Source organism: Balaenoptera musculus, chromosome 7, assembly GCF_009873245.2.
Source record: "Balaenoptera musculus isolate JJ_BM4_2016_0621 chromosome 7, mBalMus1.pri.v3, whole genome shotgun sequence".
NCBI classification, from domain to species: domain Eukaryota; kingdom Metazoa; phylum Chordata; class Mammalia; order Artiodactyla; family Balaenopteridae; genus Balaenoptera; species Balaenoptera musculus.
In genome coordinates this window covers 92,471,569-92,498,007 of record NC_045791.1, presented here as the reverse complement: position 1 = coordinate 92,498,007, position 26,439 = coordinate 92,471,569, and the positions used below count along the sequence as shown (strand labels likewise).

The window sequence follows — 26,439 nt, the reverse complement described above, 5'->3', positions numbered from 1 at the left end:
GAGCTCTCCTTGACTTCAGGGGCCAGAGGACCCCAATTCCACTGTTTCCCTGCTCCCTTTCTTCCTCTGCAGTGTCATCTGAATGTGAGAGAGAGAAAGAGACACGGGCTCCACCCTTCCTCCCCCAGGGCCCACCCAAGGGCAGGGAGGTGGCCAGAGCCTCAGCTGGGAGTCCGGACTCCTAGGGCTGCAGTGGAGGCTTCCACCTGGATTCAGGACTTTGAGTTTCCAGAGCCCCTCTTCCTGCCCCATCCACCTCATTGCTGTGTTATGAATGGAAAACCGAGACCGTGCCTGTCCCACTTCCCCGCGAGTCCAGCCAAAGCTGGAGGGAAGGAGGCTGGTGAGCCTCGAGACCTCTTTCCCACGGGAGCCCCAAAGACTCAGGCAAAAGACACATGCTTTATTTTTCCTTCCTTTAATCTTAAGCAAAAGAGACACAGGGGTTCAAAAATAAAAATTTCTTTTTTCCCTCTCCCAAACCTTTACCCCAGCTCCGCCACTGCAACTACCCCCTTCCTGCCCAGCAGGGACTCGAGGAGGGAGGGTGCAGGCATCTCCAGCTGGGAAGGGGGGAGGCGGGTGGGGGGGGCGGGGGGGGCGGGGGGGTGTGTGCTGAGCTCGGTGCTGGTCTCTTTCCAAATATAAATACACGTGTCAGAACTCCTGGAAAATCCTCCCTCCACCCACCACGCAAGCGCTCTCCTTGCTCTGCCAGCTTTGGAGAGGGGTGGGGGGCGGTGCCAGGCACCGGCTGGCTGTAGGTTTACTGCACCCGCTGGGTGTGTACCCCACGAGCCCCCTGCTGCTCGTTGTAGAAGAGATGACACTCGGGGTCCCCCCGGATGGTTGGGGCCCCCTGGATCAGCTTCCCGGTGTTGGGGTTCACACACCAGCACTCCCCACGCTGCCCGTTCAGAGACATCTTGCACTGAGGAGAGAGAAGAGGACATGGAGGACACCCCGATAAAACGGAGGTCTCACCAAAATGCAGGCTCCGTTCGTGAGGTCTGGGTGTGCCTGCAATTCTGCACGGCTAATAGGCTCCAACGTGACTCACGCTGGTGCTGCTGGCCCAGGGACCGTGCTCTGGTCATCAGCAAGGCTGCTGGGGATGCCTCGTGATGGAAAGACTCAGTCCCCATCCACGGGGAGGTCCCATCCAGCCGGGGACCCAGTGTACTGGAGTTCACTCGTAGTGTGAGGCGGAAAACGCACATAAAAGTCAGCGTTAGCTCGGGTCCTACTATGTGCTGGGCGTGGCGTAAGCAGTCATATACACTGCTCATTTACAGTTCATATCTAACATACACTCATTTAATCCTCTCAACCACCTTGTGAAGTAGGTACCATTACTTTACCACTTTGAGGACGATCAGAAGGAAGCCCAGATGGGTTCAGTAACTTGCCCGATGTCACAGAGCTAGTAAGAGCCACAGCTGAGATGCCAACCCAGGCATTCCCCTCCCAGGATCCCTGATCTTACCCATAAGCCAATTCCTCTTGCAAATCCCCGTTTACCCATAAGGTTCAGAAGAAAAGAAGATCACTATTTCTTCTTGTGAGCTCCAAACGAAGTAGCTGGCTTACATTTAGAGGGCAGGTTTATGAACAAATAGCTTTTAACGTTAGACTGCTATTTCAAAGGGCAAGATGCCTGGGCTGTGAAGGAGATGGGGAAGTGAGACACCACCCCCCCCCGCCGGGGGGATCAGCAGAGCCCCGTACCCCATCTCCTGGCTCTGCACACCCACCCTTTAAAAGTCAGTTCTGACTTCCCAGTAGGACCACCAGGGGAGCCTTTGAAAAATCTGGTGCCCAGAAAGCACCCCAGACTCACAAAATCTGGATCTCTGGGGGTGAGGCCCGGGCATCCGTATTCTTTAAAGCTCCCTAGAGAAGCCCAGTGTGCAGCTGGGCTCAGAACCTCTGCTGGAAAACAGAATGGCCGGTGGAGTGCACACCATCTCAATCCTTCTCTCTGCCTTACATGAAACGCACACAGACTTTTTCTCCCTATACAAGGGATGAGCTGGGGGAAGTGAGCCGTGCACTAGGTGAAAGGACGACTGACCATGTTAAACAGCCACTAACAATCGTCACTACAAACTCTATGTGGTTAAGTAAACAAAATTAATGATAAGGGGAAATATGCATACACACATAGATCATTAGAAGGCATATGAACACAATGGAAAGGGGAGGAAAAAGGGCTCCTGGGTGTTTTACTTACACTTTCTACATTTCCTCTAATGTACTGATAACACTGTTCTGTTACCATTTCTAGAAATATTTCAAGTGGCGATTCTCCACCCCTGATTCTCCTCCATCCCCTGAGATACTTGAAAACCAGAGAGGCTACTTGGTCAATGGTTTAAATCAGTGATTCTGGAAATGCCGTCCATGGACCATCAGCATCCTCTGAGAGCTGGTTAGAAACGCAAACTCTCAGACCCCACTCGACCTTCTGAATGACAGTCTCCGGGGACGAGGCCCCAGAATCACCTGCAGGTGATTCTAATGCTCAATAAAAGTCAAGAAGCACGGGTATGAGGCGCTATTTCTCCTCCAAGAGGCTCCCTCCTATCCTGGACACCAAGCGCTGCTGGCAGGTAAGCTGGGTACATGGAGTCGGGCTCTGACAAGCCTGAAGCCAAGAAGAGAAGCCCCGCCCCCGCCTTCCTTGGTCTGGCACCTGGCATCCCCACCTGCCTCCTCACAGAAGACTAGGTCTCCCGCTCTGAGGCTTACAGGTGGTGGGGCAAGAACAAGGCACACCCAGGGTCCGGGGCCAAGGAGATCCTCGCTCACCTGTTTGAGGTTGTACAGGCCATGCTTGTCACAGTTGGGGATGTGCAAGGAGTAGAGGTGCTCCAGGGGCCCCCGCTCGTCGGGAAGGCGCATGGTGGAGATCCGCTCCAGGACCTGGTCCAGTTCCTGCTGGCAGGGGGTCTGTGGGCACAGGCATGTGGAGAGGATGCTTAGAGTGGGAACAGGCCCGTGCTTCTTCTGAAGGGATTTTCCCAAGGCCACACAAAGCTAGCTGGTGGAACCAGGAACTTCTGACACCCAGCCCAGCAATCTTACTACCATATGATTATGCTCTACCGCACCCCTAAAGAAAGTCACCTGCATATGAGTATTCCCTCCTCTCCTCCATCTGTGTCAATGGCTTTCAGGGGTCAAAATGGGAGCTACTTGCAAATACTGAATTCAAGTGGCTGCCTCTAGAGTATCTCTACACCCACCCAGTGGCCCAACCTCCATTCCCTTCCATAAACCCAACCAGGGCCAAGACAGCAAAGCCGAGCTGGAAAGAAGAAGAGGGGCAGCTGAGTGAGGGCAGCGTATTGCAACAAGAGTGGGCAAGCTCAAGTGGATCCATCTATATCTCTAGCATCCATTGTTTTGCCTGTGTCCCAAAGCCAAGCAGAAACGTGGAGATTTTAGAAGGAAGGGACTTCAAGAACCCATATGCAGAGCCCATTTCACAGCCAAAGATACTGAGGCCCCCCCCAAAGAGAAACTGATCAGCCTGAAGGTCACTGAATATGTCAGTGGCAGAATCAGAAAGGAAAGTGCTTTGCCCGCAGGCACACAGGACATAGATCTCATGGGGGCCCACATCCCCGCTTGCTGGGACACTCCCTTTGCACGTCCTCCCACCCCTCCAACCAGACCCGACCCGCTCTGACCCTGGCAGGTGGCGGCCGCAGCTTCTTGGGCTCCTCCAGGCCGAGGTGATGTTTGCCACCCTTGCCCATCTGCCGGTGCTGCTCCGTGACCTTCTCCCGGAACACGGCCAGCTCCTTCATGCCCGACTTGAGGGGCTTCCGGCCAGCACCACCTCCACCTCCCAACAAGTTCATGTTCCCGTCCACGTGGTTCTCGACCAGGCCTCCCTCAGAGTGGTCCTCGCCATTGTCTGCAGAGAGAGGGAGGGAGGAAGAGCTGCAGGTCCAGTTTCCAGAGAGGTGGGCCCTCCAGGGACTATCTGGACCCCCTGATAATGACAAGGAAGGCGATGACTAACATCTAAGCAATGGTGCGAAGTGATTTATGTGGATGATCAATTTCGGTTTCACAGCAATGAAGAACACAATTAGCAACGTCCCCCAACTTCCACAGACGGAGAAGCTGAGGCTCACGGAGGTCAATTTCTTGACGAAGATCACAATCCAGGATTTGAACGCAGGTTCTCTGACTCCAGAAAAATGCCCAGGTCACCTACTCTGCTCTGCCTCCACCCCAGGAGGTCAAGGGGGAGGATGGGGGTGGGGGAGCAGAGGGGCACAAACGAAGGATGACCATGTGGGCAAGGCTCTCACCAGGGAACGGGTAATGTCCATCACTCTTCCTTGAAAGACCTCTCAGATTCACCCACCACTAACTCCCCCTGTTTAAAGTCTTCATGATGTCTGGTCGGAAAAGGCATGGATTGGATGAGCTTTTAAAACTCATGCCACAGAGATCACTGGGCTGTGCTGTGTCTGGCGCGGAAGTGAGGTGGAGAGCCGCGTTGCCACCAGAAGAACACAGCGTCCAGCACCCCCCCGCCATCACTCTTCCTCTGCCCTTCTGCTTCCTCCTCTCGTTGCCCTGACGCTCCACTCCTACGGCTGCTACAGCACCATCCCGGGACCCTGATTTGTCTCCTGTCTGTCCATGCACGCTGCCCCACCCCCCATTACATCGAGAGCCCCCAGAACAGGCACGATGACCACGCTGTAGTTTCATCTTATCACAGGGCGCGTAGCCTCATCCAGATGTCTGTCCAAGGACCATCCACTAAGTCTTTCGACTTTCTCAAACCTCCATCCAGCCGGCAATAGGGAACAGCTCCTATGGTGCACACAGCTTAGGTGGAGGGGCCCTGAGAGCAGCCCTCCCCTCCCACAGTCTCACGCAGGCTTAGGCACGTCCAGCCAGGGAACAGAGTGAATGGTGTGGAAGGGTCCTAACCAGGGTGACAATTTCTGGCAAGCTCTAGGTGGGCCGGGGCGCAAACAGCCCCTCGCAGACGCAGCAGCAGGGCCAACAGGGTCTCCGACCACGCTGCCTGGAGCAGCTCCCTGCAGGGCTCAGGGAGCACGCACGGGGAGTTTCCAAACAAGTCTTGCACATTTTCTCTTCCCCTCTAACGCACCTCCGAAAACTTACAGCCTGGATAACATACCCGAATAATGGCTTTCACAATATTTCTACACAAGGGTTTCAGGCGAGGCGCCTAGTACTTGGCAGTCCTTTCAGAATTCAGGCACAGTGTGGTGGGCTCAGGGGGTCGCTGTCCTGGGCATGCTGTATGGTGGAAAGAGCTGGCCCTTACCTGTAAAAGGGGGCCCATGATACCCACTCTGGATCGTGAGCTTCGGTGTTCGCCCCCTCACCAGCTAAGGTGTGGGACCCTCTTCCGTGCCTCGGGGAGCCAGCGCCTGCGGGACCAGGCACCAACAGGGTCCCTGGAAACGGAGGAGTTCAACAGAGGTTTACTCCCATCCCTTCCCTTCGCACTAGGCCTGACGCCTGGTCGGTTCTCACTAGCTGCAGCATCCGTTAGAACCAGGCACGTTATCTCCAGACTGGCAAGCGCTGGATAGGAGGGCGGACTCGAGTTGAATTCCAGCTCCGCCACTTTTTATATTAGCTGTATTTCTCCTGCATATATATCTGCACCGTGCCTCTGTTTTTCTTACCGTAAACTACTGGATAATAATAGTTCCTACTTTACAGAACTGCTGAGAGTATGTTACAGGTAAAGCCGTTAAGATACAGAGTGGAACACAGAAACTCTATGTCCTGTTGGTGGTGATTACTTTGACGACGATGATGATGATGTCGATGATGACAGCTGCCTCAGTGACCTGCTACCCCTGCCGTGTGGAACCCAATCAAGAAGCAGGAAGCAGAGGAAGATAAGCTTCTGAGCCTCAGAACAGCAGTCACCACATTCATGCATTGTAAAGCCGTGATGCTTTCCTCACAAGTCAAGGAAAGTCAGTGCATGAAGAACCTTGACGGTTCGCAGTAGCACTGGTCAGATAAGCCTGGTTTCTGCATGTCTGGTTTCCAAGGCCACCGCAGAATAAAATCAACAAAATTAAAAGGAGAAAAAGGAAGGCATGTGGTCAGTGGCGAGAAGTATCAAATGGCAGGGAGGAAAGAGGACAGTAAAAAAACTGAACGTAAGAACTCTGGGGACATTTAGTGCACAGCAAACAACTCCACAGCCATTGATGACCCCTGAAAACTTCTACGTTGTGTGGCCTGAAACAAGACTAGTGTTGATAATACGACCTTGGGGCATCCAAAAAGGAAAGGGGTAAACATGACAAGTATTCAGTATTAAGAAAGATGTCTATCCAAAATTGTTAAACTTTAGAAAAATAAAAATTGAAATATTTAAATGAGTAAGCCCTTTGAAACCCGGAAAATTTTTCTCTAGAATGGCTATTTCTCCAGGTGCTCCGAGTAGCCCAGATTTTATCATAAATAAACCAAGCGCAGACTAGATCCTGTTCCAGAAGCCCCAGCACCACCTGCAGGGGAAGGCTGGTTTGAAGCATCTGCCACCAAGTTGGGTGGGAGTCCTGATCCACCACGTTCTACATTCACCCGCCCCAAACTTTCCTCACCCACCCTGCCCTCCCCTTTCTGTCCTTGAAGCTGAAACAGCAGAAACCCAGAGGCCCCAAGAGAAGCAGTCCTGGTTCCCTGGCTCAGCTACCGGCCCGGTTCCCCTGAATGGGGACTGGCTGCAGCTTTCCCCTGGGACTGGTCAGGCAGCTGAGGCCAACCACGAAGAAGATCCCACCTTCCCTGTTCAGATACCAGAGGTAGAGGGCAGAAGGCTGAAGGAGAGGCTTGCGAGAGTCTGAGATAGGCCTGGCAAATAAATAGGATGGGCTGATTCAGGTAACCCTCTATCTGCTTAACATTGACCTTGAAGCATAAGGCAGATGTTGACACAAATGGGGGGGGGGGACTCATCTCCATCCTCACCATCAGTTCTGCCATTTCCATCTCTACAGTCTTCTCTGCTTCTCTGCACCTGGACCTGGTGACACAGTTTCAGGCTCCCTGTCCTCTTCCCTGCAGGCGCTGGCCCGGGGAACACAGGAGGAAGAGAGCAAGACGCCTAGAAAAGTCCTGCTTCCCCGGCTGCATTGGGAACCATGCAGGATCAAAGGGGAAAAAAATGGGGACCTCTGGGTTGCCCTCGCCCAGCCCCTCGTACCTGAGTTCACCCTGGGCACAACAAACCCATCCTCATCGTGCCCTGCCCAGCCTGCTTCCTGCCCACAGTGACAGAGAGAATCTGTGGAGACCTCAACAGCACTTCTGCACTCGACGCCCTGAGTTCTGCTCACAAAGTAATTAGACAAGGGCTCTGGGAATTTCCCACCATTTCTGGAACCATCCGCTCTGCTGTCACGAAGCCTGTGACTCTCAGAAGCTCACCGGGTTCCTCTCTTTTGGGGGCAGGTTTGCCCGCCTGCCCCGAGGCTTAAATTAAGACAGCCCGTCTCCACTGTGGCTGCAATTACACGTTCTCAGGTTGAAAGAGAGCAGGATGGCCCATATTTAGTCCTCTTCAGGAACGTCTGGGAAGGCTCCACTCACCAGAACCCAATGCCTGGAACATTCTCGGGATCAGGGTCTCCCAACCCCAGCACTACTGTCTTTGGGACCAGAAGATTCTTTGTTAGGAGCTGTCCTGTGTAAGACGCCCAGCACCATCCTGGGCCTCTACCCACCAGATGCCAGCGGCACCCTCCCCGAATTGCAACGACCAAACACGTCTTTGAACATTGCCAAATGGTCCCCAGTTGAAAACCACTGTTCGGAGTTAGAATTGATCCAGAGGCCTGAAGTTCCCGGCCCAGTGCTGAGGACTCCCAGCCTCACATAAAGCAGATCTGAGCTCCACTGTATCCCCTCCCTCGGCTAAGACCCCTCCACCACTGTTCCATCACAAGGAACACTTCTGGCCTATGAGTCTTCCTTCTTGGTGGTGGTGGTGAGGACCCCAGAGGACTCTTAGCCTGCTGACTCCTCTTCCCTAACTCTCCCGGCACTCGTACCACTGACAGGGGCCAAAGAAGCATCCTTTGGCTGAGCCCTAGATGTCAGCCCACAGTTAACGCTCAGAACCAGGCCCTCTGCAAGCTCTGGAAACACTGGATGGAAGAGAAGGGCACACAGATTAATGCACGTTCAGGGCTGCAGGCTCCAGGAAGGGCTGGTCTGTTCATCAGGCACAGCGGGCACAGTGCCCAGGGCCCTAGGAAATGTTTTCATTTCTTTTAAAATCAGAAGAAAAAAATAAACTTTTAGGTCAAAGCAAACGTCTTCATATAACACTGATATGTTTGCAGTTATAAAACACGATTTTATAATTTTTTTGTGTTTGCCCACAAAGGCAAACATGTCTGGGGCCCCCAAAAGTCATAATGCAGCCCCACTCCAGGTCCCAGAAGACGGGGCTCAAGTGGGCAGTCCTATCCCAGAAGGACAGAGGTGGCTTCCTGTCCTGAGATGTCCCTGACCGCTCTGAGCGGAAGGTCAGTTTCTCCACCCTCACGGAGGCCATCTGGGTTCAAGGGTATGTTTCATTCCATTCCTTTATTGATCTCATCATTGCCAATGAAAGTGCCAATAAGATGAGGAAATCCATGAGCCTGGTCTGCTGACGCAGGTGCTGACACCCCACATCTTGAAGTGGAAGCCCAGGACAGGGAAATGCAATTGTTGACTGGGTGGAGATCAGAAAAGACTGTAGGCTGAGAAGAGCCTTGATTCCTTGACTGATCCTATTCCCAGCCAAAGAGGTTCAGGGATTCAGCCTCCAAAGTCTGATTGCCTGGCTGAATCCTAGCTTTACCACTGAGCTGTGCAGCCCTGGACAAGTTACTTAAGCTCTCTGTGCCTTCACTGCTCATCCGTAAAACACGCACAAACAGGATCCACCTCCAATGGGTGGCAGGGAGGATCCCGAGAGCTGCTGCACGCATACACAGTGCCGGCACAAGGGGCTAGCCCTCAGCTGCTTCCTTTGCGTCCCACACTCAGGGAAGCACCCACACGGCACCGCACCCTCACACTCTGTTGGACAAGGACATTATCACACGTTACCAAGTTCGGCCCATACGTTCTCTTATAGGTGACAGAGCAGTCCGCAGGAAAACATTCCACATGGAGGACTCCAGCTAGAGATGGAATTTGCCCTCAGAACAAAAATACCAAGTTGCATTTTTTTTCTCTGCCTAGGAGAGTTCGGTTCAGAATAATATTTATTAAGCAACCACTTATGTATGCAGCTCCATGGGCTACAGTGCAAAGGTCACTCTAAGAGATGGTTCTTAGCAACCCAAATCACATAAATGGAAAAGCCTGCGGGCTTAGAGATGACTGACAGGGATCGCCAAGATTCCTGAAGAGATGTCCCTGTAAGGATTAGTAAGCAGTAGCTGTTCTCTGCCTAGTGACCCAGGAAATGGGTCAACGCTGAAGAAGGGAGTTTCCCAATTATGTACAGAAGGTCAAGCTTTTCCAAAGACAAGTGGGGGAGATGATAGAGGGAGAGTAGAGTCTTGTGGGAGGCTTGAAGGGCAGGGAGAAGGCCCATCCTGCCATAGGGGCACTGCCACGCCTTCCCACCTTACACACCTGGAGGAGAGCTGAATGAGAGACAGATGGACCGAGAGGACATAGACGAGGTGTCCTATTTTACAGACAGCAAACCCAAGGCCCAGAAGGACCAGCGCCTGGGTCCACGAGGAGCATGCACAACCTCTCTACTGTCATCAGAGGTGCTCCACGACTGGCCTGGGGTCCCCGCACTGCCCTGTGACCCGGCCTTACTAAGCTAGCCAAGCAGGGCAGCTGGAGGGGGACGGTCCAGGAGCAGAAAGATGCCTACTTCTGTGCACTGACACTCTGGCTTTAAAACTTAATTTTGGCACAGTCCTTTCCCCCGCAGTGCCATCTGGCTTGACTGTAGCACTGACAACCTTACTCAATGGACGAAGACCCTTGTCTCACGAAACTTCACTTTCTCCTCCTGTGATGCTCCGACCTCTGCTCCATTTGACAGTTGGCAACTCCTGATCTACGGGAGACCTTAGAGCACTCTGAGGAAAACAAGGCTTAAGAATCCAACAGCAACCCTCTACCCCTTCCTGCTTACGGTGTGAAGCATATGTCCTCATGCAGGCCTGGTGAGAAAAGGAGACCTTTTCCCAAAACCACCACACATCTTCATAAGAGGTTAATACATCTCCTTTCTTTCATCTTTTTATTCTGAAGAAACCCTAGCCATTTTCCAACCTTCTCCTCAGTCTATCTCATGATTAGTTGGAAATCTAAGAGCTGAGGGCACCACAGAGATGATCTAACCCAACCCTAAATCCATCACTCCCTCCAGTGAACTCACCTCCTTCAACAGGTAATAGCATTCCAGGCCCTTTGAGAATGGATTCCAAGTAACAGGCCAGGGGAACGCTGGCTACTTTCCTGGTTCCACCCTGGCTGGGCACAGAACTCACGTGGCTCCTTCTTTGTTGATTTCTCCCAAAGTGCACTTAACCTTGCCATATGTTGGGCAAAAGAATAAATACTAACTACCATCTTCCTCCTCCCTCCAGGACAACTTCTCCACTAACATCCATGGCAGTGGACAATTCATTCACAAACTCGAATGGGCCAAGAACCCCAGGAGTCAAGAGCCCTGAATTCCAATCCTGGCCTTGCCACTGACAATTCACCCGTGATTTTGGCCAAACCCTTTAACCTTTCTGAGCTCTAATGTCTTATGTCTGAAAAATGAGAATAATCACCCTACCAAAGTGAAGGCTGCTACTTAAATAGGCTACAGCATTAGTACCACTCAAACTCCCAACGTGGGCAGAATCAGGCTTTGGAAGAAATGTGCAGATGATCTAGTTCTTGAAAGAGTAAATGAAAGGTGCATTCGTTTGGTAGAGGGGAAGGGTGGGTGATACCTGGTCTGCAGAACGGCCAATGCACAGGGAGAAAAATGAGTTATAAGAGAGTTCTGCATCGACATCTTTCTACATCTTTCTTCTAAAGCTTGATTCTGTTGATTGTATAAATTCCATATGTTGCTAAACATCAAAGCTCTCTGCCATCTGATGAAGTCCTCGGGCAAGGGTGGATTTGCCAAAATTACTTTGCTTATAGAATTTAGGCGAAGGAAAGATGGGAGGAAGCCAGGGAAGAAAGAAGGGAGAGAGGGAAGGAGGAGAGAGGGAGGAAAGACAGGTAGAGCCTCATAACCGCCGTGCATGCACAGGTGAGGCAGGGTTCACAGGTAAACGCACCAACACACAGGGGAAGCAGATTTTGTTGGAGGGGCTCTGAAGCCAGTCCCTTTGTATGGGTGACTGTGCTCACCTAACTTCACCTAGCATATGGCCACTTTGTTCAACAGCACACCCCACCCAGAAGCCGGGGTGGGTGATTCAGGCCTTGCTGGGAGGTGGGGGAGTGGGGGGACGTCGTCGGGGGCAGAAGTTAGAAACGGGTGGGGTAGGAAGGGGGCCTATTTGTTAATTTTCAGCTAAGGTTAAACCTGAAGTCCTTAGTCTCTCTGGGGGAGAGACATCACGTGCCTTCCTCCACCTGTTTTTAGCCTGTCACAGGCGGGCAGGCAGCAGCGGCCTCTCACACTGGCATCCTGAGTAGTACGTCCGTGGATGTCTCACGTGGTGGCATTCCAGCCCAGCTAATGACGTTCTTGGATGGGCCATCTACGCCCTGCCGACCCCCAGCTTCACTCCAAACTCCCTTCCCATTCTCTGAGCCCCTGCTCCCTGCTAGGGAGCCAGCTAAGCAAACCTGACGTCTCTCAGATGCCACTTCGTTCTGGGAAAAATCCCTTCGGCCACAGACCGGTAGCTCCTCAGTATGGTTCTTGAACAAAAGGTCTCCTCTCTGATGATACCCACCGCCCACCCGTACATAAGGACACGGCTGTAAACAAGCAGCTTCCTCTGATGTTCTAGACCCATAGGTCCCACAGGTGATCGCATCACACAAGGGCAGGAACTGGCTTTTCTCACCTTGAGACCATCTCCCTGCACCGACAGCTGCCACGAGCCCATCACCTAGCTAAGGGCTGCAGAGCTGGGTAAAGTCTGTGCAGTGGGATGGCCAGTAGGCACCCAGCCCCATCCTCATACAGGGAAGGAACCGCCACTGGAGAGAACAGCGATGGTGGACAACAGGAGGGCAGAGAGGGCCGACTACCTGCCACGCCATTCTGAGCCCTTTTTGGATTTCCTTGGGAACACAGGCTCTTGAGCTCGAAGCCTTGGCCATCCGGTTCTAGTGTGGCAAGAAGGGCAGCACTGGCCGGAAAGCCAGAGGCCCAAGGTTCTGATCCTGACGTTACCGCCAGGCCTGGGATTCTGAATGATGCCAGGCTGGGTGTTTCAGATGTACAGGCCCCGGTGTGCTCAGCTGTAAATTCAGGGAGTCAGACCAGGCAAACAGTTCCCAATTGCAGCTGTTCATCAGAAATCATCTGAAGAGCCTGCGAAAAGTAAAGTCCTACACTCCAGCCCCAGAGCTTCAGAGACAGCAAGCCTTGGCGGGGGGTGGGCAGGAGGGGTCAAGGACTCTGTACTTTTAACAACCGCCTTCCAGCTCAGGGCCCCATTCCTCTGTGATTCCTGCCTCGGTTTCCTGATGAATTTCTTGGTGATGAGAGAAAAGGCTTCTATTCAAGAGATACGGCTTCACATGTACACTTTGCAAGGACGAAGCCTCATAAGCTCTTTGCACCCACTGACATGCGGGTTCAGAAACAGACACGTGTATATGGTTGGATGCACATACAGGGGCCCTCCTCGGCCAAGCATCATGGAGGTTTCTAGAGCATCTCTCATCGCGGGCTCCCCCTCGAGTGACCAGAAAGCGCAGGGCCTCCCTGCCTCTGCGCTCTCCAAAGGACTGTTTCATAAAACACCAGGGTCATTCCTGGAATTGCCAAGACCTGGGGAGGGTCAGGGCTGAGGCAGACAGTTTGAGGAAACAAAAACATGCTCAAATTCAGCCACGGTCCTCTGGGGTTCTGTGAGCCAGGCTGTCCTTGAAGAGCCAGAGAAATTGATATCAAGATGGTCAACAGCACTATCCGCTTTCCCTCCTTTCCGTGAGCCCCCAACATCTCTTGTCTGGTTCAGCTAAAGCCATCTGAGAACCCGGCAAGGGGACCTACCTGCTGAGGGCCCACGTGAGCGGAGAGTGTGCTTTGGTGCAAACCTGGACCAAAGGCTTATGGGAAGAGTGTGCCTGGCCCAGTAATTCTACTTCTCTCTGACATGTGCACAAAAACGTTCATTACAGCATCACTGTACTTGCCAAAAGCTATTAGCAACGGGATCCGAAAGCCTTTCAATAGGTGAATGGATAAATAAAATCAGTAGGGTAATACAATGGAATAATATACAGCAGTTAAAAAGTATAGCTCTGACCTGTGTCTATCAACATGGGTAGATCTCAAAACCTAAAGTGGACGGGGGAAAAAGTTGCAGAATGAAACCTTTTATGTACATTTTCCATTATCTCAGAGAATGACTCTGAAATATTGGTCATTCATTAGCAAAACTGTTTAGCTAAGAAAGAGAAACACTAAATGATGCTAGTGGTTGTCTCTGGGGAGGAGGAACAGGGAACAGGTGGCTGGTGGGGAGGGCCATCAGCGGAAGCTTAAAAAAAAAGACTTGAAGTAAAAAAAATGACAACAAAATATCAACCGTTCCCAGCTGTGGGTGGTAGATTGGCATTATTACATCATTCTTAGTATTTCTCCGCATTTTTAAAGTTTTCTTTTAAAAGAAACTCACTCCATCCACCTCTCACCCTCCTTGTCAAGCAGGGGTATCAGTAAATACGGGTGCCCCTTGAACCCCACTGGCTGGAGGAGGACCAAATCACAGTGACATGGCCAACCTCAGTGCCACTCTCAGAGGCCAGTGTCACAAGAGCCACCTGCCTGCCAGTCGGAGACTGACCACAGGCTCCCGGCCAGGTCTGTGCAGCATGAAGAACTGGGAAATGAGTCAGAGGAAAGACTCGAAGAGAGTGGAAGCGGGTCACAGGGTCAAGGAGGGGAAGATGCAGGAATCAACACTCAAGGGCCACTCATGCCCAATGGAAGGGAAACAGCTGTTCTGGCTTCCTAAGGAGCAGGGAGGTAGCAGCCTTAAACCGAAATGGGAGAGATCCACGTTAGAAACCACCCAAGTTTCATAGGAAGAACTAAAATGAGTAACAGATTGCAGGTGGAAAAAAATTACACACCTTCCTCTGGTATCGTTCGGGAGGAAGGAGGATGGACATTATGGCCTCCAAGTGTCCAAAGGCCACTTGATTGAGTGGATGACGGGCATCCCTGGGCCAAGCGCTCTTGTAATTGGACTCAGCTTCCTTCACAGCCCTGTAGCCTGAGTGCACTGGCACAAAGCCATGGGTCCATGCTTTTCCTTCCTCCTCCAAAGGAGGGAGCTTCTTGAAGACACAAACTTGTTCTTAGCTTCCATAGAGTGTAAAACAAAGTACACATCATGAAAGGAGGGCAGGAAGGGAGACATTTTGTGTGCTCAATTTGCCTTTTTGGAAGAAAGAGATTGCGCTTTCGTCTTCCAAGACTGGAGATTCTTTTCCTTCTGTGACTTTATCCACCAGAGAGGGGTCCCATTATTTCACATCAAGATCTTCCCAAGAGCCTTGGTCAAAAGGCTAAAAACAGCACCCGTTTACTTACATGAGATGTATCTACATCTCTACTGACTTGGTTTCTTCTTAGATAATATCCAACTTTTTCAAATGCTTTTCTTGCTCCCCTCCAGGATCAAACAGCATGTGCTGTGGGAGAGGGATAGCTTGGGAGTTTGGGACTGACATGTGCACACTGCTCTATTTAAAACAGATAACCAGGACTTCCCTGGTGACTCAGTGGTTAAGAATCCACCTGCCTATATAGGGGATACAGGTTCAGTCCCTGGTCGGGGAAGATCCCACATGCCACGGAGCAACTAAGCCCGTGCGCCACAACTACTGAGCCTGTGCTCTAGAGCACATGAGCCACAACTACAGAGCCCACATGCCACAACTACTGAAGCCCGCGTGCCTAGAGCCCGTGCTCCTTAACAACAGAAGCCACCGCAATGAGAAGCCAGAGCACCGCAACGAAGAGTAGCCCCTGCTCGCTGCAACTAGAGAAAGCCCGCTCGCAGCAACGAAGACCCAACGCAGCCAAAAATTAATTAATTAATTTTTGAAAAGGCTATCTGTATAAAAAAAAAAATAGATAACCAGATTTCCCTGGCAGTCCAGTGGTTAAGACTCCATATTTCCAATGCAGGGGCGCAGGTTAGACCCCTGGTCGGGGAACTAAGCTCCCACATGCTGCATGGCACGGCCAAAAAATAAAATAAAATAAAATAGATAACCAACAAGGACCTACTGTATATGTATAGCACAGGGAATTCTGCTCAATACTCTGTAATAACCTAACTGGGAAAAGAATTTGGAAAAGAATAGATACATGTGTATGCAGAACTGAATCACTCTGCTGTACACCTGAAACTAATACAATATTGTTAATCGACTATACTCCAATATAAAATAAAAACTAAAAAAAAAAAAAAAAGCATGTGCTACAGGTGGTATGATAACTGTATCTGTCTAGAGTCAGTCTCATAGCTTGTACCTGTGCTCAATCAATGTTTAAACATTAGGAAAGCTGACTATCCAAAGAGCATTCCACTGCTCTCTGGCCTAGAGCATCCTGTTATATTACTTCTTTTTCTCATGTTTCTGGTCTCTCCCTCACCATCTAAGCCCCAGAGCAGCAAGAGTGGTTAGGAGAGAAGAAAGGCACTGAGGGAACAGAAGCATGAATTGGAGAGGAAGGCTACTTCCCTCTACCAGGACCCACATTCAAACAACTGTCCCTGCACTCAGCTCTGATGTCACCCCACACACCAGCTCCCACGGACCATAAACACTGGGTCCCACTCACCTCTCTCCTTCCACCCTCTCCTTCTGCCAATTCTTCTCCATCCCCAGACGGCTCCCAGATATCCCAGGCCTGACAAATTGAACCCAGGGGATGCAAAAAGAAACTAAAAACCTGCAAAGATGTCCAGGATTGCCGGCCACACTCTCAAAGCAGCACAAGAAGTGTCTTGAATATAAATAAGTGTCTTTAAATAGGTCACCATGCTTTCTTTTCCTTCAACTAAAAGTTCACTAATTTTGTCTGATATAAACCTGCAGCACATCAGTTGTCTTCCTTGGTTATGCCCTCTTGGTTTAGAGGCAGCAAAGGAACCAGAGATAACTAGCAGGGCCTCAAGTAAGAATCCTCCCCTCAAGGGGCATGAATGGACCTTGGTCCGCGGTCAGCCATGGTAGAACCACAATGAGTAACAACGGCACCAAAGGTCATGACTGCCCTCTGGAAAACCCTCCACCACTGACTCCATTCTGGACTTTCCAAAGCAAAGGGCAGCTGTCCAGGTAAGCCACACCCTGTGGAAGCAGCCACACTTCCTTGCAGGATGCTTAAGTGCCCCTTCTTAATAAACTTGGCCAATCAGCAAACAGCTAAAAAAACCAGCATTTGCCTTGTTCTGTTCTGTGTGTTGACATCAGAGGGAGAAGAGAGGGGAAAGGGATCAAAATCAGTACGACTCACCTGATTCTCTGAGTTTCTAACCCTGTGCTAAGTAGTCTGTGTACAGAACTTTGCTTTATCATCAAGCAATCACATGAGGTTGATAATTTCTTATCACGCTTGACTAAGAAGCCATGCGGTGTGAGGCCAATGGCACAAAATCACGCAGCAACAGCGGAGCCAAAACCAAATCCCAGGTGGTTTAACTCCATAGCTCTTAACCAACCAGAATGGCATTTGGTCATTGGTATCATGGTAAACTCCTGACCAAGACCTTGTAACCCCAGGGCTTCCTTTCTACTGTTCCCCATCACCTTGTCTCTTCCCATCTCCACAGGACCCTCCCTCATCTTCCCAGGGAAGGAAGCCATCAGTCATAAGCCAGCGGCCCCCACCCAACCTCAAAAGCCCTTAGGATCCAGTAAACCCATTCCTCCCCACCCCCCCTTTATCTTGCCTGACACACCTCGTGCCAGTGTCGCTATAGAAACCACCCAGCGTTATCAGGCCATTGCAAGGGCAGGGCCCAGGGGAACTGTCATTTTCATTTTATCTTGGCCTCAGGCACTTTAGAAAGCAAGTTCCCCATCCACAGGCAACTTGGCACCTCCATCCAGAAGTCAAGACAATAGACCTAAAAGAAACTTCCTGGGGAGTTGCATAAAGGAACATTTTTGAGAAGTTATGCCTTAATTACTACCTCCCAGGGAAAAGGAGCTTTTCCAAGCAGCAGTATATAATTCACTGCTTCTCTGCATGTGTGAGTCTGATGGAATGGAGCTCTGGAATGAGAATCTGGAGACCCAGACTCCGTTCTGGTCCGTCCATTCTGGTCTGTACTTGCCTTGGCATTTGAACCTGAATGCGGCCTTGATTTCTTCACCTGTCAAGTGGGGAGAATCTTGAGGCTAAAACAGCTAGAAAAAACAAAAAACCTACAGTCAGACTTCCCTGGCGGTCCAGTGGTTAAGACTCCGTGCTTCCAATGCAGGGGGTGCGGGTTAGATCCCTGCTCAGGGAACTAAGATCCCACATGCCACTCGGTGTGGCCAAAATATTAAAAAAAAAAAAAAAAAAAAAAAAAAAAAAAAACTACAGGCATTTGGGTAGAAGTAGACAATATCTAGAAAAAAAGCAATTTTAATTATGCTTACGTATTCTGTCATTTACCCTTTAAGGCTGACCCTTTGCTCACTGCACCCCTACAATCCAACTCAGATCACTCCAGCTAGAAGGCCCCCATCTCCTCGACCCCTATCAGGAAGGAACCCATGAGCCTCCCCCCTCCTCCCCAACTTACCAAGGCCTCCCCGGGCCAGTGCCCCTCCCCTCAGGGCTTCCTCACCCGCAGAGCTCAGTTCCTTGAATGAACACAGGCTGACACACCTACACCCGTCCACTAATTAGAAACCTCCCCAGGCTCTGCTCGGGGCCAACTTATTAACCAGGGCCTGTGGGCCAATTCCCCAGCCCGGCAGCTGGAGGTCTGCCAGCCCCTGCTCCCTTCTCCCCAATCTTCACTCCTGCCCTGCCTCCCAAGAGCCAGGAAGAGATGTGGGGCTGGTGGCCAGAAGGGGCCCCAAGGGCTGCCAAATGCCCCCCTCCCCCCCTACAAAAAAAAAAGGGGAAAGGAAACAATTCCTCACTACAGTCGACTCTGTATTTCTTTCCGGGGGAGCCGGCTTTCTGAGCAAGGTCTCCCTCTGCGTCCTGACTGACACCCAGGAGCTGAGCCAACCCAGATCCTCCTTGGCTTTGTTAAGGAACAGGAGTGGCCCAGGAGGGGGAGGGGAGGGTCGAGGATCAGGAGCCAAATAGGGGGAGGGACAGAGGGAGATGGTCCATTTTCCAGTAGGAAAAAAAATCTCCTATAGCCCATCCACTCTATTCAGAGTCGGGGAGAGGGTAAGGGAGGGGGCAGTTACTCTGGAACCTGAAAGCCAACACATTTCTCTGGACCCACCACCCACTCTGTAAGGAGAGCTTTGCCTCTCCTCCCCCACTCCTCCCCACCACCACCAAGGTCCTCAGAGTTTAACAAGACCGTCCACCCCAGATGCCCAGTGGCAAACGCTGTGCTTTGTCCCTATTGTCCTGGGTTTAACCACAAGCATCTGCTGACCCCTGAAGACTCAAGCATCCAGCTTCCCTGCTTCCTGGGGCCTCGACTCCATCAGATGCTTGACAACAGACACTGTGTCATGTCATCGTGGCCAGACGGGCCATTCAGAGGGCTTTCCGGGACCACAGGTGGAATGAGACATCAGGAAGAGCCCCAGGGCCCAGAAAACACTCCCCCATGCCTGCTGAGAACCCCTCAGGCCCCACTCCACTGGGGAGTGAGGTCAACGCTGGAGACGGCGTAGTAAGAAAACATCGCTTTTTTGGATAGAGCATCCAGTTTCTTTGCCAGGATCATGTTCAACTTTCTGGCACCCTAGGCCCAGACAGGATGGACCTGAAAGCCCACTTTCCTGGGGCAGGAAACGGCCACCATGGGGTCTTCACTGGCTGCACTGACAATACAACAGCTCACCCGGCACACGCCCTGTGTACCAAACGTGTTAGGACACACTGGTTCTGACCCTCTTCTGCTAAAGCCTGGGTCCTAGCAGGTGTCCTGCGGAGACCATCCGCGGAGGAAGGCGCTGCCCACCCCTGAAATGTGGCCTCAGGGATCCCCCAGTGCTCTGAACTCCAGCAACTGGAGAGCTGGGTCCTAGAGATCGGCTGGTAGGCGAAGGCAGGACTCAGCTTCTGGGTGCTGGTGTTCTTCCTAATGTCCAATTCCACCTGTCTCGTTTCTGAGCAGCAAGGCCAGCAAGAGTACCCAGGGTCAAACTCTGGGGCCCCCTCTGCCCCCCCCCCAGTCCCTCCACCCCCATTCGGGCACTACAGTGAAGCCGCCAGAAGAATGGTCAGCTCCAGATCCTAGCGCACGAGCCCTAAAGAGCACCACCCAACTTAGCCATAAAACGTGCCAGCCTTGGACCTCGGGCCACCTGCTTATTGTCAATTGGGTTTATTCTGCATTGAAAGCACAGTTTCATTACCTTTTCCACAAACAGCTCCACTACCGTCTGTCTGTGAAAATGGGTCAGGGGTATGGATGCTTCCATTTTGTAAGTGGAGAGATGGAAATCAAGTGGCTCATTACAGAAAAAAACCAAAAAACACCCAAGTGCGGAGACTTTTTATGTATTATCTATCTGTACACACACCACACGCGCGCGCACACGCACACACGCACACGCAGACGTGACCCTATGAAGTTGGCACTATCAATTCCTCATTTACAGATGAGGAAACTGAGGCTCAGAGAGAATATATCTCTTGCCTCGGGTGGCAAGTACGTGGTAGGAAACTGGGTTTTGAACCAAAGCCACTTCACACCAGGATGAGGCCCCTTAACGCCTGGTACAACCTTCAGAGACAGGTGGCCTGCCTGACACAGCCAGTCCGGCCTTTGTTTTAAAGGCCGCCTAAGTGTCAGAGAGGAGACGTCGCTTGCCAAGATTAAGGCAGCTAAGAGAACCTACTACGTGCCAGGCATTTTGCATTATCATAGCTGACCTCACACGTACCCCATTTGAGAAATACAGTCACCCCCATTTCACGAAAAGATAAGACCCTGGCCCATCATCACTCAGGTTCTCAGAGATGGGCCTGCATTGGAACCCAGGTCAATCTTCCGGCAAAGGCCAGGCTGCTTCCACATTCATCCACTGCCCACCAGCTCTTCTCTCTAGAGGCCTGTCCTGGAACCCTTCTGCCCCTCCTGACTACTGCACGCTGGCCGCTTCCATTTCTGAATTCCCCAAGTTCTAGGACTTGGGCCTCTCCAAAGAGTCAAGGGAATGCAAATAACTGAACGGTGGCCCAAGCATCACCTGCACGTGGCAGGTGTCCAGGAACAAACCTTCTGGCTGACGGGGGTCAAAGGTTTTTTCCGCCAGCAGCCCGCACTCACTTGCTCGGTCACAGAGGCAGAGGGGTACAGAGGAAAGGCGGCCAGGTTAGCCCCTCACCTCACTACTTAGCTGCTCAGGTGGCCCCTCCATTGAGCCCCAGAGTCCACACCTGCGGAATGGAGGTAAAAAGCCTCCCTCGCAGGGATGCTGTAAGACAGGAGACAAAGCAGGCAAAGAAGCAGTTCATACCAGGATGAGGACAGACGGGAGGCTGCCTGCCATTCTCAGCGAAATGCTGGCCAGAGACAGCAAGGAGAAGCAGAGGGGCTCCAAACGTCTGCCAACCAGATCGCCAGCGCCCTGGCGCATTCGAAGTATAACCTCGCTCCTCTGTGCCTTGGTTCTGGCAGAAGCAGCCCTAGCAGGCACCCCCGCCCACGAAGCCCAGCCCCTGCACTGCCAGTCAACCGCCCTCCTCATTTAAGGGTCAGATTTGGTTCAAGCACGCCAATCCCCAATCATCTACGTGGCCTCCATCTACTTGGATCCCTGAGGAAGGCCGGACCAATCTATTTCCCATGTCATTTTCTCAAGCCCTGACCACCTGCTTAGCAACCAGCCAGGTGTGCTAGAATTGTAGTGGGAGAAGCATGGGAGAGAGAGGAGAACGGTCCAGAGTGGGTTGTGAAGACAGGATGGAGAAAGCAGAGGAGGAAAAGGGGAGCTGGGAACACAGAGAAGAGAGAGACTAAAACTAAATGCAGTCCCTGGATATGATGCAGTCTCTTTAAAAAATAATGATAATGATAACCAAGCCTTTTTTTTTTTTTTTTTTTTTTTGGTACGGTTTTGTAGTATGTGAGGAGGACCAATAACAAAACCAAACATGGGCACAGCCTGTTCATTTTCTACTTCTCCCTCATTCCCTTTAGCAGCCCCTGCCCTGCCCACCCCTTCCCGCCCTCGGGTACTCCTGTCCTGCATTTCATTAGAACCAAGAATTTTTGGAACCTGCTCATATCAGAACTTAGCAATTGTGTGTCCCATTTTCTACAGCAGAGAAGAGCTAATCTGAGAACCGAGGAGAAGCTAACGTGATAAATGGGCTAGAGAACAGCGATGCTCTCAAAGTCACCCTCAGTGTCTGACAGCTGGTGACTGAACACACCCCTACTCTCAGGCACCTTGCAGGCATTTCTGTAGGAATTCTTTCCCCCAAAGGAATGATGTGCCTGAAAAGTTTATTTTAAAGCTCAGTGCTAAGATAAGCTAATAGTGAGAACCATCTAAGCCTCCCTTTTCCCTTTGCCTGCCAGGAAACTCAAGGGTCCAGTTAGGCCAAGAACCACTGCATAGATAGACCCTCATGTCCACAACAGATGGGTTTTTCTTTCCCCCCTCTCCTCCACCACCTATTCTAATTCAGAGACTCCTTACCTCTGGTTTTATTTCTGTAAGGTCTTTAGACACTGTTAATAGGATTTTTTTTTTTTTTTCTCAAAGCTTCCTCAAATATCTCATCAAAGGAACAGATGGGGTCATTATCACTACACATAGGGAACGATCTCCGTGAACACTCTGGATGGGAGTGGAAGGTGAGCAGGGAGACTGCGGGCAAAGACTCCAACACTGCCAGCCTCTGCCTAGTTGGTTCGGGACCTGTGGAGTCACACCCTCCAGACCAGCCCTGCTTCCGAGGCCACAGCGCACAGAGCCACACCCGGCTTAATCCCTGTAGTCAAGGAACTACAGGTCTCCTGTCTCCCCAGAGGGACCCAGAAGCAGCAGTCCTCCAGTCCCCCATCTCCGCTTCCAACACACTCAGGCAGAGCAGCTTAGCAGAGCTAGTTCTGGGTATTCTGTCTAGGGCAGGGGGTGGGGGAAGGTAGTGAAGCTAGCAATCAGTGACAGTAGGTCCCACTCATTCCCCAAGACTATTTTACGACTTTGAACTCAGTATGCAAATTTATGCAAGACAAGATGCAAAGCAGTGCTCTGAGCCAGAAGTCCCGTTGCTTTTTCTCCCCCTTCTTTGAAGCTGCGCTGAACCACTGTAAATCAGCCCTCGCCTCTGCCCCCCTTTATGCTCCCCCAGCGACTGCAGATGCAAAGCCTCCCCAGGCCCGCCCGCCCGCCCGCCGGCCGGCCCACCAGCCCGCCGGCCCTGGGACTTTGAATGACTGCACATTTCTATAGCACCTTTATAAGTGCAGCGGGCCAGACGGCCACTTGGGCAGCTCCGCCCCTCGGCATAATCCCCGGCATTGTACACGGAAGGGAAGGAGGCAGGGGAGATGCTTGAGGGAGCCAGTCCGGCCCGGCCGAGGCCCTGAATTCTGAAAGGGCCCGGATTGGCCCAGGCCTGCTTCCTTTTCTTTCCCTAACATTTCTAGGCACTTCTGCTCATGCCACCACCAAACACACCCACACATTTCTCAGGTCCAGACTTCACGCAGATCTCAGGGTCCCCCTCCTATTTTTCTTCCAGGCCCACCCACTCTAAGCCCCACACCCCGCAATCCGCGCCTCCGTCTGACTTCTGGGTTTCTTTGAATCACCCAGTCCCAGCCCATCACCCCCATGGGATGCAGGCTCAGCACCCGCTGATGTGCCCACCCCCACCCCCTGCATCCCAGCCATCCCCAGGAAGCCAGCAACACAGCCCCTGAGTCCAGGGAACAAAGACAAAAGAGCTAACAGCAAAGCCGGAACTGCTGGGGTTTGCTGCCTCGAAATAAGAGGGTATGTTTAAAATTCTCAAAAGCAACCTGCTCAAAGAGGAATGCAGGCTGGGATGGGGAGGGGGGGGGGGCATTCTTCTGAGGGGGGAGAAGTGGGAGATGAAGAGGAGGCGGCAGCATTCAGTGCTAAGGTTTCATCCGGGCCACGTCCTTGTCCGCACACCCCACCCAACTCGGACCCCCGCAGTCCCCACGCAGCACCCCAATCCCCACCCTGGCTCAAGACCCTCTCCTGCACGGGAGCCTCAGAACTCGCCCCTCTCTCTCTTCCCTGCACCCCAGCAAGCCCAGGCTTCTCCCCCCAGTGCCCCCTTCCCCTCAGCCCCCTTCCCGCCTCAGACACCCTGCTCTTAGCACTTCTTTCCAGGGCACCCGCTCAGCTTCCACCCACCCCCAACCTTGGTGTCCCCTCTTCCCAGTCTGGAGCACAAGAGAAAAATGCGGAAGGCGGCTGTCTGGCCGCTGGGAGCAGGCTGAGGAGGCAGCTGGGGCTAGCTGGCGGAAAGGAGTCCCATAACCAGGCAGAAAATCCACAGTGACATTCTTCCCATGAACTCACCCCATTGTCCCCGAGCTCCCCTGACGACTCCAGGGAGGAGTGAATGGGAGAATTCCCAGCATCTGTTCCCTTCTGAAGACCCTAACCTGCCTCTGGGGGTTGGGAGGCAGGAGAGTTGGTTTTCAGGCAGAGAGTGAGAGGAATGAAGAATGAAAAAACACCCCCAAACAAGTTTTTTGAGGGACACAACCAGGCTGGGAAGGTTAGGAAGGACATGTGCTACGCGCTTGGTTAGAACAGTCAGAATCCAAACGAGTGTATGAACGTGGAGGCCTTTTGAACAAAAGTTCACCCTGCTGAGGGAGATGTTTAGTTTGTCAGAGTTCAGCTCAGAAACCACAGTACCTCCCCGGTGGACCACGGGGTGCTAGGGGGCGAAGGAGGAGGAACGCAGGACTGGGGGGGGATGGGCACCCCCAGTGAAAGGACCTTTGCTGAGTCTTTTCCCTTTTACTATTACTTTCTAAGAGAAGCTGGAGGAAAGGGTTAACTTCGAGGCAGGCTAGGGAGGGAAGCAAGCCGGAGGGAGAAGAAAGGGACTTGAGGGGTTCCGCTCAGAGGAAGCCCTAACTTGCTGTGCACTCAAGGTCAAAATGCGACAAAGAAAAGATTTCAACTCTGACCCCTAATTGTATTCCCAAGGAGAACAGGGAAAAAAACAATAGCAGGCTGAAGGAAGGGGGGCGGGGGGTGTCCGGGGCGGGAGGGGGCCAAGGACCGCAGAAGCTGACAAGCAAGCAAGAATTTTTCACTTTTTCTTTTCTTTCTTTCCTTCTTTTTTTTTTTTTTTCTCTAAGTTTGAGAAACTTGCTTTTTAAACAACAGCAGCAGGCAGTGGACACATTTCACCACTGTCTCCAAGAGGAAAGAAAATAATTACAGCTTCCTCCAGACCACTGGGGCAGGAGGCTTTTGTAATTTAAAAAACAAAACCGACAACAAAAACAACAAACAACAACAACAACAAAACCAACACGTGAGAGATCTTTAAAGCCTGGTTGTGTCCCTCAAAAAACTTGTTCGGGGGTATGCGAGCTCCGTACAAAGAAGCTCAGGGCCCCCATTCTATGGGACAGGAAGAGCTCCCTCAGTTAGGATGGGGGGCGGGGGGAGGGCAACACCTCGCTCCGGTAAGAGCAGCTGCGCCCCGGCCCAGGCATCCTCCTGCCGGACGCCCGGGGGCCCAGATGCTAAACTGAGCGGCCTGGCTGCCCCCGCCCCGGAACGCAGCCGGCGACCCGGCTTAAGTTACAGTGACTCAACGAATGGGGTCTCTTCCTCGCTTCCCAAACTTCCCTCTCTTATCGTTCCACCCAACATAAAAGCAAGAGCCTTCTTCGTCCTCTCTGTAAAATAGCAGCGTTCCTTTTTAATCTTCCCCCTAGGCAGCCCACCCTACAAAGTACCAACAAGTCCTTTCTTCTCACCTCACAATCCCAGACGGAAGGGACCTCAAGGCGCCGCTGCCTTCTCCTAGCGCCCCCTTCTCACTAGAGGTCCCTGGTGTCACCGGTACCCGCCAGCGTCAGCCCCCGGCGGCGTCCTCCACCAGGACCTCTCCAGGAACCTTCGGTCGGCGGTCACCAGCTCAAGCGGCGCCCTAAATAAGCCTCAAGCTCCTACTCCCACCGATCTGACCGACACCCTCCTCCCCAGGAAATCCCCCCTCCAAAAAAGAAGTCAGGGTACATTCCACCGGGGAAGCCTATGGTAACAGGCATGCCTTCCCTCTCCCCATTTTTCCCCACCAAATTAGTAGCCGGGGATCTTCCGCACGCTCGAACTCCAGTTCCCCTCCCCGGGCCTGACTTTCGGGTCCCCCCTCCCAACAATCGCTCAGAGCCGGTCCAGGACTCCGCTCTTCCTCCGCTAAAACGGTCTCTGAGGTTCCGCCACACATTCCTTCCCTCCAGAAGGGCCGCCAGCCAGGCTCCCCCGCTGCCCTCCAAGTTTCTCCGAACTAGTTGTCCCAACCAGCGTTACCTGCAACCTGCTCGGGGCTGGCGCTGTACTCGGCATCCCCGTGCTTTTCGCAAGTGCCCTCGCCGTGGACCAGCGCCCGCAGGGGCAGCTCGGAGCCCGGGTGGGGATAGCAGCGCAGCCCCTGGCCGCAGCGCGGGGTGTACACGCCGCACCGCTCGCCCTCCAGCCGGGCGCACACGGAGCAGCAGCCGCAGCCCGGCTCCCGGACCAGCTCGCAGGGCACGCGGGCGTCGCCGGCCGGCCCGGCCTCGGCGGCGGGCTGCGCGGCGGGCGGGGGCTTGCAGGCGGCCAGGCTCTCAGACGTGCAGGGCGGGCAGCGGAACAGCACCTCGGCGCGCGCCCCGCGGCCGCCGCCGCCCGCGCCCAGCAGCAGCAGCAGCAGCGGCGGCAGCAACGGCAGCGCGGGGCCGCCCAGTCTCGGCAGCATGTTGGCGGCGGTGAGCGCGACGGCGGCGAGCGAGCGGGCAGGTGGCACGGCCCTGCGAGCGCGGGAGCCGCCTCCTCCGCTTCTTTCTCCTCCCCCGCCGCCGCAGCCGGGTC

At 52.7% G+C, this 26,439-nt stretch overlaps 1 protein-coding gene across 2 annotated transcripts; it reads right to left on the bottom strand.

Annotated features, from left to right (window-relative positions):
- Window positions 1-402: 402 nt before the first annotated feature.
- On the bottom strand, window positions 403-26,439 carry IGFBP2 (insulin like growth factor binding protein 2). Of its 2 annotated transcripts, none has more exons than XM_036858004.1 (4): window positions 25,900-26,439; window positions 3,696-3,925; window positions 2,812-2,952; window positions 403-931 (listed from the first exon to the last, which is right to left on the bottom strand). In XM_036858004.1, the coding sequence occupies exons 1-4, from the start codon at window positions 26,324-26,326 to the stop codon at window positions 767-769; spliced, it is 963 nt and encodes a 320-aa protein (XP_036713899.1). In that variant the 5' UTR covers window positions 26,327-26,439; the 3' UTR covers window positions 403-766. The 2 variants fall into 2 exon arrangements, with proteins under 2 accessions (XP_036713899.1, XP_036713900.1); XM_036858005.1 differs by lacking the exon at window positions 25,900-26,439 and adding an exon at window positions 25,344-25,547.